At 40.7% G+C, this 17,404-nt stretch overlaps 1 protein-coding gene across 4 annotated transcripts in view; it reads left to right on the top strand.

The window, feature by feature from the left end:
- Window positions 1-17,404, top strand: part of LOC121276031 (inactive phospholipase C-like protein 2) — a 340,842-nt gene that overhangs the window by 224,174 nt on the left and 99,264 nt on the right. For 3 of the 4 annotated variants that reach the window (XM_041183974.1, XM_041183973.1, XM_041183976.1), the window contains exon 3: window positions 13,835-14,035. The exons of the other annotated variant lie outside the window; for it this stretch is intronic. In XM_041183974.1, coding sequence (XP_041039908.1) covers window positions 13,835-14,035 — 201 coding nt within the window. The remainder of the gene's footprint in view (window positions 1-13,834; window positions 14,036-17,404) is intronic. 4 annotated transcript variants of the gene reach the window in all.

Genomic DNA, 17,404 nt, shown 5'->3' with positions numbered 1-17,404 from the left:
TACACTGCAGGACAGGGTATACAGAACAAAATAAACCAGGTGTGTAAGAAAGGGTGCTGCAATAATCATGGGTAACTTTAACCTACATGTAGATTGGGTAAATCATTTTGGGAAAAGTGGTTCATTGAGTACATTTGGGACAATTTCTTAGAGTAGTACGTTCTAGCGGCAACCATGGAGAAGGCTATTCTAGACCTGGTAATGTGCAATGAGACATAATTAATCAATAATGTTGTAATAAAGGAGCCTCTAGGTGACAGCAACCATAGCATGATAGAATTTCATGTTCAGTTTGAAGGTGAGAAGTGGGAGTCTAAGACTAGTGTTTTAAACCTAAATAAGGGGATGTGAAGACAAATTTGGCTAAAGTGAACTGGGAAAATATGTTAAAAGGTAAGACAATAGAGACACAGTGGCAGACCTAGCCCTATGAGAAAAAAAAGACTCTTTGAGAAGGACACAACATCTGTGAGTAAATAAGGAAGTTAAGGATAGTATCAAATGGAAAGAATTGTATAATTCTGTGAAGATTAGTGGTAGGTCAGAAGATTGGACAGATTTTAAGAACCAGCAAAGAATGATTGAAATAAAAGATAGAGAAATTAGAGTATGAGAGAAAGCTAGCTGGAAGTATTGTTAAAATCAGCATTGGTCCTATAGAAAGTGAGTCAAGGAAATTAAAAATGGAAAACAAGGAACTGGTGGAAGTATTGAACAGGTATTTTATGTCTGTCTTTGCTGTAATGGTGTCAGTTAAGGAAGTCTTCGTAGTCTCCTGTATGTTAACAGCAGATCTTTATTAACTACTTATAACTATATATATATGGTACAGGCAAGGAGCTAGCTCCATGTCTAGATCTTAACATGTCTCTGGCTAACACCACACTGCCCTAGCTCTGGGTCATGTGCCTTCTTACATCACTGTGTAGGCGGTGCTGTACTCAGACCCACATTAACCCTGTATATATCCAGATCCTTATACTATAGTCTTCACTGTAGAAGACTTAGAAAACTTCCCAAAGATACTTGAAAATCAAGAGGTGAAAGGGAGGGAGGAACTTAAAACAATCACCATCACCAGGGAAAAGGTGCTGGGAAAATTATTATACCTAAAGGTTGACAAGTTCCCAGAGCCTAGTGGCCTGTATTCTAGGGTCTTGGAAGAAGTGGCTGCAGAATAAAGGCATTAGTTATAATCCTCCAAAACTTCTTTGATTCTGGAAGAGTCCCAGTGAATTGGAAAATAGCAAATGTAATGCAAGGAGGGAGGGAGACAAAAAGCAGGAAATTATAGGCCAGTTAGCCTAACATCTGTCATAGGGAAATTTCTAGAATCTATTATTAAGGAGGTTATAGTAGGATACTTAGAAAATGGTAATGGGATCAGGCAAGGCCAACATGGTTTTTTTATGAAAGGGAAATTGTGTTTAATTTTTTAGAATTCTTTGAGGAAGTAACAAGCAAGGTAGATAAAGGGGAACCTATTGATGTGGTGTACTTGAATTTCCAAAAGGCATTTGATAAGGTGCCAGATCAAAGGTTACTACATAAGATAAGAGTTTATGGTAGGGATGGGGTTGGTGGTAACATATTAACATGTATAAAGGCTTGGTTAGCTAACAGGAAGCAGAGTAGGGATAAATGGGTTTTTTTGATTGGCAAGCTGTAACTCATGGAGTGCCACAAGGATCAGAGCTGAGACCTCAACTGTTTATAATCTATATTAATGACTTGAATGAAGGGACCGAATGTATGGTAGCTAAATTTGCTGATGACACCAAAATAAGTAGGAAAGCAAGTTATCCAGAGGAGGTAAGGCGCCTCACAAAGGGATGTAGATAGGTTAAGTGAGTGGGCAAAAACTTCGGAGATGGAGTTTAATGTAAAAAATATGTGAACTGTCCAATTTGGAAGGGAGACTAGAGAAATGGAGAGAGATTGCAGAACTCTGTGGTACAAAGGGATCTGGGTGCCCTGGTACATTAGTCACAAAAAGTTAGTACGCAGGTACAGCAAGTGATTAAGAAGGCAAATGGAATGTTGGCATTTATTGCAAGGGGAATGGAATATGAAAGTAGAGATGTTTTACTGCAGCTGTACAAGGCCTTGGTGAGACCACATCTGGAGCACTGTGTCTAGTTTTAGTCCCCATATTTGAAAAGGATATAATTGCATTAGAAGCAGTTCAGAGAAGGTTCACTCAACTCATTCCTGGAATGAAGGGCTTATCCTGTGAAGAAAGGTTGAATGGGCTGGGCCTATACCCTTTGAATGTTAGAAGATGAAAATTGATCTTGTTGAAATATGTGAGATCCTGAGGGGACTTGATAGGGTGGATACTGGGAGGATGTTTCCACTTCTGGGGGAGATTAGAACCAACAGTTTTAAAATAAGAGGTCTCTCTCTTAAAACAGATATGAGATTTTTTTCTCTCAGAGGGTCATTGGCCTGTGGAATTGTTTTCCCTAGACACCAGTGGAGGCTAAGTCATTGAATTTATTCAAAGCTGAGTTCGACAGATTTTTGATAGATAAGGGAGTCAAGGGTTTTGGAGGCAGAGAGGAAAGTGGAGCTGAAATCACAATCAGAACAGCCATTATCTTGTCGAATGGCAGAGCAGACTTGAAGGAACAATTGGCCTACTCCTGCTCCTAAGTCCTTTGTCCCTATGTTCGTGTTCATAAGACATTAAAAGTAGCATTTCAAATGGATAAGACCATATAGAAAGTGATGCCGTATTGAGTTTATGACAAGAGGTGTAAAATATAAACATTGAATTGGTGAATCAGTGTAAGACCACAGTTGGAGTGTAGTACAAATTTAGGCTCCACTGTTGAAGAATGGTGCAGCAATAGGCAGGTCCAATGAAATATCACTAGGATGCTGCTTCGTATCAAGAAATAGAAGTGCAAGATTTTGAAAAAATAGGGTTGTTTTCATTAAATTAAAAGAGATTACAGTGTGAGACCAATTCTGACCTGTTGCACATACCCAAATTTTTCACTCCTCCATTGGTGCCATGTCTTCACCTGCTTATGCCCTATGCTTTGAAATTTCCTCCCTATGCCATTCCACCCCTGTACCTTTCCTCCTTTAAGACGCTCCTTTGAGCCTTCCTTTTTCACCATAGGGAGAATTTCCTCCCCATCGGGCGGGCTGAGCGGGTGTGGGCGGGCGCGCAGCCGATCACTCCACCATTTTACCTGGGCGGGCCAATTAAGGCCCACCCAGCGTGATGCGCACCCAGAAGTGCTCAGCGCTACCTAAGTGGGCGGGGAGAAGGGAGAGTCAAGCGCATGACAGAGCGCAGAAAATCTCACTGAGGCCGCTCCGTGCCTCAGGGAGATTAATTTGATTGTGAAAAATGGAAAAAAAAACTTTTAATTATTCAGACATGTCCCCTCAGTGTCACATGAGCTGGGACATGCCTATGAACTTTAATAAATTTTATTAAAGTTATAAACACTTCATGAAACCTCATCCCGCCCGTGGATGAGCTTCCATGAAAAATGTGAAGGCTGCCTGGGCTCTTGGCCTGCCACCAACCTTAAGGTTGGATGGGCAGCCCTGACAAGTAATTCAATTAGTTGATGAATGGCTTTAATAGGCTTTTGACAGTTCAGCCAGCGTGCAGCCAACTCCGTGCGCACCTGCCAAAGTGAAGATCGGAATGACGCGCAGTGACGTTGGGACGCATGCCCGACGTCACCGTGCGTCATTTTACGTGTCGGCGTGCGGGGCCCGCCCCCACACTCTGACCAGTAAATTCTGCCCCATGTTTTTTGATCACCAGTCCAAATGTTTCCTTATGTGGCTCAGCGTCAAATATCATTTGATAACTGTTCCTGTGAAGTGCCTTGGGATGTTTTACTATGTTAACAGCATTATTTAAATTTAATTGGTTGTTGAGGAGTTTAAAATTGTGACCAGATGACAGAAAATATATAAATAGAGGCCTAGAAATTGGATTTTTAGGCCAGAAGTGAGCACTGGTCCAATATGGCATGTATTACATGCACTCGTTCCGTGTGCGGTATGTGTCGCACACTATATCAGGTTTGATTGCCCTGTGGTTGTCCAAGGCTCCCAACTGAAACAAGTGTTAGGCACCATTGCCAATGAAAATCATGGGCCTAATGCCTATTTTTAGCTTTTTTCTTTTTTATGATATTTCAGCTTCTATCTTAATCATTTATTTCACTACCTGAAAATTTAAATTAAGAACGAAGGATAAATAAGTGCTTTAAACTTTCTGGATTGTAATGTGTGAATACTTCAATGTGATTGGCTCCTTACCTGCTAGCTGACATCACTGCTGCTGTACACCAAGACATCCCTTTTACTCGGCACCAGAAGTCACCTAGATCTTTGTTCCAGGTCAGCAGTGAGTGCCTTTTCTTTGCTGCTAACTACAAAATACAGACCATAAGATTAACTGTAAAAGGTTTAGGGCCAAGAGGAGAAGCTTTTTTCTCAATGGTTGTAAAACAATGCTAGTAATATATTAATCTTTGAGGGAGTGACCACTTCTTCAACCAAGTCTGGCCTTGCCCACATCCTGTGAGTGAGTATTTTTTTTTAAATGGCAACATGTAATAAGAGATTAAATAGGTGATTGAAAAAAAGGGGGAATGGGAACATGGGATTAGCATTATTTGTCTGGAGGATAAACACCAGCACTGGTTTGGGTCATGCAGTCTGATTCTATCTAATTCTGTGTGTGGTGTATGATGTTTTGAACAGTCAGATGCACCCAATCATCCCTTCTGATTCTATGAATTTCTATGTTCTTATTAGATTTATATATTAAGAGTATAATATAAAGTACTGAGGAATTACAAATATTTTTATTCCATAAAGTTGTCAACAAGTTCTAGCATTTCTGCTGAGTCACGTTATTTTTCATAAAATTGGTGTCAGTGATTCATTTTGTACACAGAAGTATGTAGTGTTAAACTAATAATTTTATATCTCTGAAGGATTACAATAATTAAACTACTTTTCCGTGGAGGTAAATGATACTTTTACCCCTGTGTAATGTACTTTTTCAAATTGTCATTTGACTGGCGTCAATTGGCAACAGTCTATAATTAATTTAAAACAGGGACTGTGCCAAGACCCAGAAACAGATTTTCTCGCCAGTGACATTGAGTTCAGGTGTTTTCTTCCTGCTGTAAATGACTTTCATTGTTTAATTATGTCAGTGAAGTAGTTGTGTTGCAGGCTTTTCAAGCTCATCAAAGTTTACCAAGAACTGTCACCAATGAGACTGGCTTGGTTTTCTGCAGCAGTGTGAAGACCCATGTCTCCTATAGCATAATCATCTACAAAGAGTGGCTGCGATGTAACAGATTTTTACTGCGAACTTAGATTTTAGTTTTATTCACTATTCTAAGAAGGAAGTTGCATTTCTGTAGCACCTTACCATATCTCTAAGGATATCCCAAAGCATCTCAAAGTTGATTGATTACTTGTTGAAGTACAATTATTGCTATTATGAAGGCAAATGTGTTAATCTATTTGCATACAGCAAACACCAAACACAGCAACCGAGCTGAATGGTTATTAAGTCTAGTTTGGTGGTGTCCTTTGAGGAATAAATGTTATCCAGCTTACCAAGAGAACTCCCTGCTGTTATTTTAATAGCACAGTGAAATGCTTAACACCTACCTGAGCTACCAAAACATGTCAGCTACATATCAGCAAACATAACTGAAGAAGGAATGCAGCTTTAGCTTGAGTGCCAATAATCAGTGTTTAATCATAATTCATTTAATGACCAAATATATTAGGAGTGGCTTCAGTTAGTTTTTTTGTGGCTTTTGCATATTTGGGTGAAATATGGTTTAGTGTCCTGTTCTTAAATATGTAACTTAGAAAAATGTTGCTTGATTGTTTTTATACTCTTATTATCTGGATAAAAATATACTTTTCTATTTTAATTTTTCATTATACACACACACACACATAACTGAAGGCTGCCTACACCTCTAAGAATCACATTCTGTCAGAAATCAAAACAGAACAAGCTAGAAACACAGAGCAGATCATTCAGGCAAGTTAGCATCTTGTCTAACCCTTACATGGTGGTCAAGTGACTTCAGGCCTTTTGTCAGTTGACAAAACATGAACAGTTTTTTCTGGCATTGGTTTCTGTTTTGGTTTCTTATTTAATGCTTATTTTAAGGCTATTTAATTAATGAATCTGTCAGTACATGTTACATTTAGTGTTGTTTCTGTTACTCTGCAGTGTAAACAAGGTCATGTTGCTATTTTAAAACACAAATGGGGCTAAATTGGATACCCCCCCCCCCCTGTAAATCGGTGTGTCGTCATGACACAAGATTAATTAACACCTATTCAACATAATGAAGGCAGGATGCCAACTATGTGCTACCTGCTCATTTGAGTGATTGCTGCGTACAGCCAGTGCTATCATTGCTGTTATTTGGCTGCATGCATCGACAGGAGGCCTGAGTGATAACTTGCTAGCACCAATTAAAGCTAGCCGCTTTGCTTAAAGCTAGTCTGCACTTTTTAAGGTGGAGATACATTGTGGCTGGAGCAGTTGCTGGCAGCCATATAGGAAGTGAATCTGAACTGGGAAACAGTGAAGAATGGCCCTACATAGGACAGAGGGATCGCCAAGGTTTCGGATACAGCACTGGAGGTTCTGGTGGAGAAAGTAGAAAATAGGAATGATGTCCTGTATCTGCAGGGAGCTAAGAGGCCCTTCAGACTCATACTGAAAAGGCAGCGGAACAGATAGCAATGGAGGTCAGTGCCAGGAATCAAGCCCCGAAGAGCTGGATACAGGACTGCAAGAGACTCCATGACCTCAGACGAGTGGTCAAGGTCAGTGAATGCATCTTCAAATGCCATATCCCACCAACTGCATCACTAGCCTTGATCCTGTTCAATGTACCAGTTCCTGCTGTCACTCATCTACCAGCAATCTCTATAATCAGGTTCATATCTAATGTCACCTCAACCTCACATACTTAGCACTGCTGCAAGCCTCACACTCACAATTGGCAGTTTACACACCACCAGTTATTCAGCCACAGCAGTCACATCAGCTAAAAAGATTGCAAATACTCAGTGACACACTTCCTTCTTTCTTGCAGGACAAGGTAGCACACTATTGGAGGCAGCAGGAGGAAGCCTGAGGGGGTCAGATGCACCAGTATGCCCTAACCTGCATGAAGGAGACTGTGCTGGCCATTATTAGAATGTCATTGCTGAAGTTGTGGCCAGTTGTGGGGCAGAAACCATCGCAGACTGCTGTATACTCATACCTATGCCTGCTGCTCGTGTACCACTTCCCTTTCTTCCTAAAATGTCTTCTGATTTACAAGCTGCAGATAGTGTAAACATGCAGCTATTACTTCCCTCTCTCCCCTTACCACAACCTTACCCTTCTGCCTTTTCCCTTTCAGATACCCAAGAAGTACAACCTGGCAATGAAGGACCACCAAGAAGAGAGATGATTCTTTAAATATTCTTTCATGGGATGTGCACATTGTGGTCATGGCCAGCATTTGTTGCCCATCCCTAATTGTCCTTGAGAAGGTGGTAATGTGCTGTCTTCTTGAACCCCTGTAGTCCATCTGGTGTTTGTACACCCAAAGTGCTGTTAGGAAGGGAGTTCCTAAAGGTTAGTGTACAGGGACAGCAGGTAATTAGGAAAGCTAATAGAATGTTATCATTTATTGTGAGGGAACTGATCACAAAAGTAGGGAGGTTATGCTTCAGTTATACAGGGTATTGGTGAGGCCATATCTGGAGTATTGTATACAGTACTAACCTCCTTATATAAAGAAAGATGTAAATGTGTTAGAAGCAGTTCAAAAAAGGTTTACTGGACTAATACCAGGAATGGACATTCAGATCAGCCATGATCTTATTCAATGGCAGAGCAGGCTTAAGTGGCCTACTCCTGCTCCTAATTCATATGTTCTAGATATTTTTTGACCCAGCAACTGTGAAGGAATGGCAATATAGTTCCATGTCAGGGTGATGTGTGGCTTGGAGGGGTGGTGCAGTTGGTGGTGTTGTTCCCATGCATCTGCTGTCCTTATCTTTTTAATTGATAGATGTTGCAAGTTTACAAGTGCTGTCAGAGGAGGCTTGGCAAGTTGTTGCAGTGCATCTTGTAGGTGGTACGCACTGCTGTCACTGTGCACTGGTGCTAGAGGAAATGAATGTTTAAGATAGTGGAAAGGGTATCAATCAAGAAAGCTGCTTTGTTTTGGATGGTGTTGAGCTTCTTGAGTATTGTTGGAGTTGCAGTCATCCAGGCAAGTGCTATTCCATCACAATCCTGATGTTCACTCCTACCAGTACTATCATGGACAGATCCATATGCGACAGGTAAGTTGGTGAAGGAGAAGTCAATTGGGCTTTTCCCTCCTATTGGTTTCCTCACCACCGGCAACAGTACCACCAAGTCACTGCCCTGTGACACACCATCGCTTGACTTTACACTAGCAACCACCAGCTCAGGTACTGCTACTGCATGTATCTTAGAGGATAAATGAAAGGCAGAATCTGCAAATGGTGAAACACCAGATATGAATACCTGCAGACTGGGCAAGGAAAGCGCAGCTCTCGAGGACGAGGTCACACATGGGTTCTGCTGCAGAGAACTCAGATAAGTCCTTCAGAGCAGGCAGCCTACAGAAGAATGCTGATGCGTATGCAGAACTAAATGTGTGGTGTATTATGAAGTTGCCAGAAGTCAGTCAATATCAAGGAGCATGGGACAAGGCCTGCTGCAACTTAGCACAAGGCTTAGAGAACATCCTTTCCAGCATAGAATTGGTGGCCAATTGTTTCTGCACACATGGTACAGAATCTGATGACCAATGTCATAGCTTCCATTGTAGCAAAAACATCAGACCCCCACAATACTTGAATGCTTCAGTGGAAGTTCAGACTGCTATCATGCAAGTTCAGCTTGCTGCCATCGTGGCTTTGGATTACAATGTGCAAAGAAACTTGCAGTTTCACAGCAGCAATCCATGAATCCGTCCTCCAACATCTTACTAGGATTGCTGATGTGCTATGTTGGGGAATGGCAGTGATCCCATAGAACATGAATTTGCTGTACTGTTTCAGGAAGACAGCATTCACCCTCCCATACCTGCCACTCCATCAGGACTCTTGCTGCCAGCCAGCCAGCCAGCCCAGACTGCTGTGGCCCAATGCAAAATGATGAATTGCAGACCTTTTAGGCTCAGAGCTGCTGCTCAAGGGCATCCTCCAAGCCAACTGCAGCCTCCTCCCTTGGAAGTCAGCAGCCTTATGACAGTCATGCTGCAACCTCCTCCCAGGAGGTTGTGTAGGGGCACTAGGACAGGGAAAGGCACCTGGAAGACAGGCAAGGGAAATGTACAAAGATGATCAGTTAACTTTTGTATGCAGTATGGAGTGATTACATTTACACATTTGGTTGAAATATTTACTTTTAATGGATTTTATTTTTGTCTTGTGGCCAAGTGGATGTTTTGATACTCAGTAAGGTGTGGGACTGTTGAATGGGGAATTGACATATTTTTAGTCACACTTGACGAATTCTTCATAGACAGCACAAGCAGAAATCGGCTGTCTTGGTTGCTTCCTCTCTTCCTCGTCATTCTCCTTTTCCCTGTCTTCCCTCTCCATTGCCATCAGCTTTGGGGCGCACAGCTGAGGCTCAAGACCTGTCCCCTCTGACACCCATGCTACTGAGTACTAAAGAGCTGCTGCAGAGAGAGGATACAGGCAGTGGGAACATTGTTTTAACAGGCCAATACTCTGCTCCATCATATATAATTTGGCAGCTTGGCTTTTATTATATGTGTGCTGCAGATGGGTGTGTGGGTTACACACCAAAGTCATCGGCAATGAGGTCAGCAGATAGCCCCTGTCGCCAGTGGCCACATTCTGATTTGTTGTGGTGGCTCAATGATGCAAATGATGCAGTACATTTCCACAGAATAAAAGCATCATGACTGCTGCCAAGATACGGGATATTGATTTGCATGATCCATTGTCTATGGTCACACACCCGCTGGCGTTGAGTGAGTGGAATTCTTTCATTTCCAGTAAAGGGCAGAGTTGATAGGCAGCACTCGCACAACGATGTACATGCAGTCAATGTGCACCAGGGGAAGCTTGCAATCCTAGCAAAGCCGTGTGTTCATTCTGTCTGCTTACCTTTAGAGAGAGAGAATGAAGTGCAATTAGCTCTCATTGAATAGAGCGCCACACTGACCTTACACAAAATGGTGTGCGTAAAGTCAAAGACATCCTGCACCTGGGAAGTCTTCAATCCTATCAAGGTGTGTGCTCACTCGACCTGCTGATCTCTGGCAAAAGAGAATGAAATGTAGTTAGTTCCCTTTGAATAGAGAGTTTCAGTGACCTCCCTTAACTAAAAATCAATGCCAAGTTGTGAGATGTTGCGAATGTCTCCAGCTCCAGTCTAGAAAGAGCCAGATGCGTAAAAGTTCATCACAGTCACCTTCACAGGCATTGCAAAGCAAGTGCAATTATGAGTGCAGCAGGTGGCAGATTTCAGTGAGGACAACCTAATTGAAGTGAAGGCATCTGACACACTGTCCCTCACATACATTTATAGAATTGCTCCCTCTGCATCCTGGGTCGATATGGCATCCTGCTAAGAGCCCTTCTCCCCTCTCCCTCCTCCATGTTCCAGCAGCTTATCCTGTTCATTTTTCCAGTCATGCTGCATCCCAGGGAAATAGCTTCTAATGCATCTGCGTGTGAGAGCAACCAGTTTGTGAAAAAACCTTGAAGTTAGAAAAAATTCCTTCAGTACCTGCCACACCACTCCTGTAGACTTTGGAAACTCTAAAGAACTATAGAAAGCTCCAAACTTGTAGAATCATTAACAGCCAAAATAAATATCAAACAGCAACTAGCCTGTAAATAGCTGACAATCCCTTTCAATAGCGCTGGTGAGATGCTTTCTTGTTGTGTTTGGCTCTGAGGTTAAGAGCAGGTGTTAGCTGGAACATTGAGTTCCTAAGTGGCATCACTTGTGTCAAATCAGTGTTGCACGCTGATTGCCGGCATGAACTGCCAGCTATGCATAATTCTGGTGGCTGTACACTGCATGCACACTAGTGCTCTCGCCAATATGGCACCTGACACATTTCACCCTGCAAGTGTGCACTTGTGCCATTCATGTCATTTTGGAGCTCTTATTGCACCCATAGTTCCCCAAAAAACCAGTCGCTAACAAACCCAAATTTGTGCCCAAAATATTGTAACAGCATCATATCAAACCATGACAGACTGTAATGTCCTTTTAAATGTAGCAAGTTGAGATTCAGTGCAGGATAATTAACTCATCAAATTAAGTGGTATATCCTTTATACTTCCCTCAAAATATTTGTCAGGCAACATGCATAGATCTCCTTTGTTATGTTGCTGAATATTATGAACTGGAATCAGAGAAATGTGACAAATGGCACAGCATTTCCAAATTGAAAGAATTATCTTCATCTATTTTTTAAAAATAGAAATGTTGAAAGAGAAAATTAGAAAATCATACAATACAAAAGAAGCAGGCCTTTCAACCTGCCATGCCCATGCTTGGTCTTTGAAAGAAATGTCCAATTAGTCTCTCTGCCCTGCGCTTTCCCCATAACCCCACAGAATTTTCCTTTTAAAGTCCTTATCCAATTCTCTATTGAAAGTTACTATTAACTCTTCCACATTGCTTTCAGGTACTGTATTCCAGATGAATGATGAAATTATTTTTGAAAAAAATCCAATTACAAATGTAATTTCAATGCACTCATGGTACAACTGTCTTTAATGGACCCCTTGTGCTACAGGACAATAATTTCCCTCTATATTTATTGATTTTTTTTCACAAAGCAGCCATAGTGTTGTTCCAAAGATCATCTCACTGCCTCTACGGAACTTCTGCACATTACAGAGGCCAGTGGGACTGGCTGGTTTGAGAATGTGCTGTAATAATTAATTATGCGTTTGCAGGTTAAGTCTAGAGGGAATTTAAGCAAGTCTTTATTATGTTTAAGGTTCAAGGCTATGTGCATATTGAGTGACACTTGGATTATTCTGCAGCATTGGCTAATTTTCTGAGCAGCGTTCTGAGCAAATATTATACTGCTGGAGTTATGACATAATAGAATAGGAATGAATGCTAAATTTTGCCTGATGTTTGATTTGATTGTGTGCATAATATATTCAAATTTTAATAATTTATAGTGCAAAGTAGTATTATTTTACAAATAGATTTAGTTTTTGTCACCTTCTTACTTTAAATTCCTTGCCTATTTTGCTTCAGTCCGGAATTTCACATGTCCTGCAGCATTTTCATTGGGAATGTGGAATAAATTGCATTGCAAGCTGATATTTATTCTAACGCTTGCTGAGAGCACCCAACAGGCAACACATTTATCAGGCTAGTTGGGAATTATGTGATGTTTGAGTGTCTGACAATGTTAACTGTAGGGATCTGAGGCCAGTGTTTTCTCTGTTGTATTTTTTTGATTGTTAGAATATTTCATTTATTCAAACTGCCTGATCTTATCTGTAGCATCAACAGAGACAGTACAGTTTGCTTCAGTACGCATGCTAGAGATGGTAAAAGACTAGGCCAGGGTTCCAATACCTTATGGTGGTGTTGTTGTAATGTCACTGGATTAGTGACATTATCCAGAGGCCCAGGCCAATGCTCTGGGGACATAGGTTTAACCCCCATCATGGCAGCTAGTGGAATTTAAATTAAGTTAATAAATCTGGAAGGTACTATCACCAATTGTAAAAATCCATCAGCTTCACTAATGTGCTTTAGGGAAGGAAATCTGCTGTCCTAACCCGGTCTTGCTTACAAGGGACTTCAGACCCACAAATGCCTTCTGAAATGGCCTCGCAAGCCACTCAGTTCAAGGGCAATTAGGGATGGATAACAAATGGTGGTCTTGACAGCAACATCCACATCCCATAAAAGAATAAATTATACATATTCAAATTCAATTCTGATAGCCCCCACTGTTAATCTTGTTGATTCCCAGTCTTTGCTGTGTAAAATTCTCATGCTTGTGTTTAAATTTCTCCATAGTCTTGATGCTTCCTATCTCCATAACATCCTCCAGCCCAATGTCAACTGCTTTCCCCCTGCCCCACCAATCCCCAACCCCATCCCTACCAGAACTGTCCATTCTTCTAACTCTGGCTCTTGTGCATATTCCTTTACCTTCACCTATCATGGGCAGCCTTCAGTCACCAAGGCCCTCCACTCAAATTTCTCCCTAACCTTCACTGCTTTTCCACCCGTCCTTAAAACTCACCTCTTTGACTAGGCTTTTGGCCACTCTTCCTAAATTAGAGTTGCCAACTTTGTTGGATGTATTCCTGGGGGTATCATTGCATGACCCACCCACTTCAAACACCTTGCAACATGAAATAGCTTTATTTCCATCTTCAGTATTTTTGTCACTAACAATTGAAGGTGTTCAAACATAATGAAAAAATTCATTTTTTAATGCTCCAAGATAAACCACTGTAGGTTCTAACTGCATAATGAATGACCTATTAACATCCTTCAAGAACTAATTGAGTAGTCTCATGTAATGAATTGTCCACAAACGGAGGGATACATTTGTGACACTTGTGATTTATAGCTACCTGGGCTCCATCTCGTTTATGGGCGTGGTTTTGGTCAGTTTTTTTTATCTTTACTAAAGAATTACTACCCCAATTGAAATTCTTTGCAGTATAATTTAGATTGGAAAATTATATTAAAATTATTAACAATTCAAGTTGTTAACTTTAATTTATTTCCTTTTTTCAGAATGCAATAGTTTCTTTCAAGGAATTATGTGGCCTCTCCCCGGTTTCTAATCTAATACAGTGCTTTATGGCATTGTCAACACTTCTGAACAGTGATAATATACCTATTGTGGTACTGAATCTAAAAGATGATTACCCTTCAATGGAACCCCAAGGTGTAATCCCAGAAGTTCTGAAGAAAGTCGTTACTGCTTATGATATGGTAAGTATCTATACAGACCTAAACCTATTTATCCATCAAAGCAGAGAAATGTTATATTGTCTTAGTTATTCTGATACAAGAAAACCAGATACTTTCAGGGTTTTGACTTTAAATGATATAGTCATGTGATTTATTGCTGTTTGCGCAGAACTGTTCAATTAATACATGCAGCATTTGATGACTACTTTCACATTTACTACTGAATGTTTGTATTCACTGCAGGTGTCCTAAAATAACTAAATTATTGTTCTGTAGTTAACAGATGACAATTGCATACCTCAGATGCCTTTGCAAGGGATTTATTTTCTGCTGAATAGGGTAGAAAAGGCAAAGAATATTAGGGAAAAGCAACCTGGAAAATGGAAACCCTCTTGGCAATTCAAACAGCACAACGTCACAGATTCTATGATGTCCACTTGCCTGCAGCAGAGTGTGGCATTAAATACTGTTTCAATGGCCTTGAGAGACGATTCATACTAGGTCTTACATGCAGTTTGAACGGTAGGAAGAGACAACACTGATTGGGTTAAAATCAGATTGCCATAATTGTGTCATAGGAGTCCTACTTGCAAATATTTATAAGACTGGTGAAATCAATTTCTAATCATTTTCCTGGTCAGTGCACTAGTTTTGCATTTCGTTCCAGCATTAAATTTAACCTCACAGTGACATGAGTCTGCCTATCCTGTAGCCTGTCCTTTCCAACCATGAATCAGCATGCATTAAGCAACAGGATTGTCTTACAAAGATTTCTGTGCCGCTACTTTAAGATATCTGCGACAGTAGTTTCAGTTTTAAGTTGCTGCTTGAATTATTGCCATGCTGCAGTATGACCATGAAATGTCCAGTAGACTGTTGCTTGGCAGGAACTGCATTCAGCATGATTGTTTTGATGAAGTAGCAGGTAATGAGTTAAAGGTAAATAGTTTTGTGGCAAACGTGAGCCAGCCATTTGACATATATGTTGCGTGGTCTTTATAACAACTACTTCAAATCAGCTATCTTTCTTTCAGATATGTATACAGGTTCTTTGAATCACACAATTACCTTTGCACTGTCTAAGTTTTGTTGGACTTGCTAAGCCATCTGCTTTTGTTTCATATAGAGTAGCCTTTCTTGCCTGCACTTCTTGAATTAGCAGGTCCATTGATGCATTGTTCAAGTGAGTAGTTCAAAGGTGACAGACTCAATTTCGTTTTGGTTTAAATGTCTGGTGAAGCTATTTAAATACTGCAGAGCTGCTGAATAAGATAACCACAACATTGGCCAGCCCACTGGCAGAATGGAGGCTTGCACAATTTACACATGGCTTCAGAAACAGGAGTAATAGGGTTAATGGCAAGAGAACATACTCTTGAAAACCTTCAGAAATGCAAAGTTAGTACAATTACAGCAATTTTCAGGATTAAAGTAATTGGTGTTAGCACTTGCCTATTGGGATTTATTGTAATTGCAAATTACATAATTAATAGTAAAAGAGTAGCTTGGTAAGGTAATTAAGAATTAACACTTTTATAATCATGATGTGCAATGAGTCATTTTCTGTCAGTGTAGAGAGTAGCAGATGGACTTCACGACGTGAAGCAAATCTACAACAGTTCTCTCATAGTTTTGTATGGTAATCAGTAGATTAAGAGGGAAACTGTACACAGACATTAACAAAGATGCTTCTCGTCATTAGAATGACTAAAAAATATTGAAACCGTTGGTGAATTCAGTCATTGGAGAATAAAAGAGTGAGAGAATTTAAATGATAGAATTGACTGCCAAGTGGTTTTGATGCAACAGCCACAAATTAGGTCAGTCTTAGTTATTGAAGGCTCAAAAACATCTCCACGACAAATAAAAGAACAAGGGACACTGAATTCGAAATCAAGTGCAGAAGATCCGAGGAAAATAATCTTAAAATTAGAAAGCAAGAAAGAAAGGCCTCTCATCCTCAGCAATTTGAATATCCAAATCAACTAGTATTACTCTGCCAACTCTGATTTCACTGTTTTTCTATCTTCCCTTTCTCTAAAATTTTTTTACCCATATTCAAATCACCTCATTGACTGCACTATCTTCCCTGAACCCTCTATTCTTGATAACTGAAAGGACTATCTCCAACCAACTTCATGTATCCATCTCTTGCCCCACCCCCCCACCCCACCCTTCCAACTTTTGTTTCTTCCATTAGAACTTTCTTTTCCCCCCAAGTCATCTATTACTATACTTTCAAGATCTAAACCATTGAGCCTTTTGTCTCTCATTTACTGCAGTATCTCTATGGCAATCAATTTTCTCAACCACTCCCTTTTTGATTCTGTTTCCCCCCCCCTCCAACAAAATTGTTATTCTCTCCCACCCTAATCGCTAGCCCCCCCCCCCCACCCAGTATGCCCCACATCTTCCCTCAACTGGCTTTACCATTCGTCATCAGATCTGGCTGGACCACATCAAGCTCAATTCTAGGATTGTTCTAAAGGACAAAGATAATCCCAGCTTCTATTCTCTCTTCCCTGCTCTCTCTACCCTCACCCCCAGCAACATATGCAAGGAACGTGCAAACTTCTTGTCACCACGTTAGAGAGACCATCAGCAACTTGTATTTATACAGCACTTTTACCACAGTAAAACATTCCAACATGTTTCACAGGAGCATTATCAAAAAAAAACTTGACACCGAACCACATATGAAGCTATTGGCCCAGATTTTGCAATCATTGCCAGAGGAACAGCATTCATCTCTGACCTTGATAAAAGCTTCCCACAAAGATTTATTGGACTGTACATGTCCTCCATGGCTCAATTGGTAGCACTGTTGACTGTGAGTAAGAAGGTTCCAGGTTTAAGTCCCACTCCAGAAATCAGCACAAAATCAAGGCTGACAGTCCATTGGAGCACTGCACTGTTGGAGGTTGCCTTTTGGATTAGACATTAAACTCAGGTCGATGTAAAAATGCCCATGGCACTATTTCGAACAAGAGCAGAAGAAGTTATCCCCGGTGCCTTCATCAGCATTTTACCCTTAATGAACACAAAAACAAAGTACTGCACGTGCTGGAAATCTGAAATAAAAACAGAAAAGGCTGGAAATACTCAGCAGGCCTAGCAGCATCGATGGAGAGAGAAACATAGTAAACATTTTCAGGTCAATAACTTTACATCAGAGCTCTGACCGGAAACGTTAATTCTGTTTATTTCTCCACAGATGCTGAAGACCTGCTGAGCATTTTCTGTTTTTGTTTTGCAAAAACCGATTGCTTAGTCATTGTCACATTGTTATTTGTGTTCAATTTGGTTGCTATGTTTCACCCATTACAACAATGACTAGACATTAAAAAGCACTTCTTTGGCTGTAAAGTGCCCTGGGACATCCGATTGTCA

Source organism: Carcharodon carcharias, chromosome 3 (assembly GCF_017639515.1).
Source record: "Carcharodon carcharias isolate sCarCar2 chromosome 3, sCarCar2.pri, whole genome shotgun sequence".
Taxonomy (NCBI): domain Eukaryota; kingdom Metazoa; phylum Chordata; class Chondrichthyes; order Lamniformes; family Lamnidae; genus Carcharodon; species Carcharodon carcharias.
The sequence above is the reverse complement of the archived record's forward strand: the minus strand, read 5'-3'. Positions and strand labels throughout refer to the sequence as shown.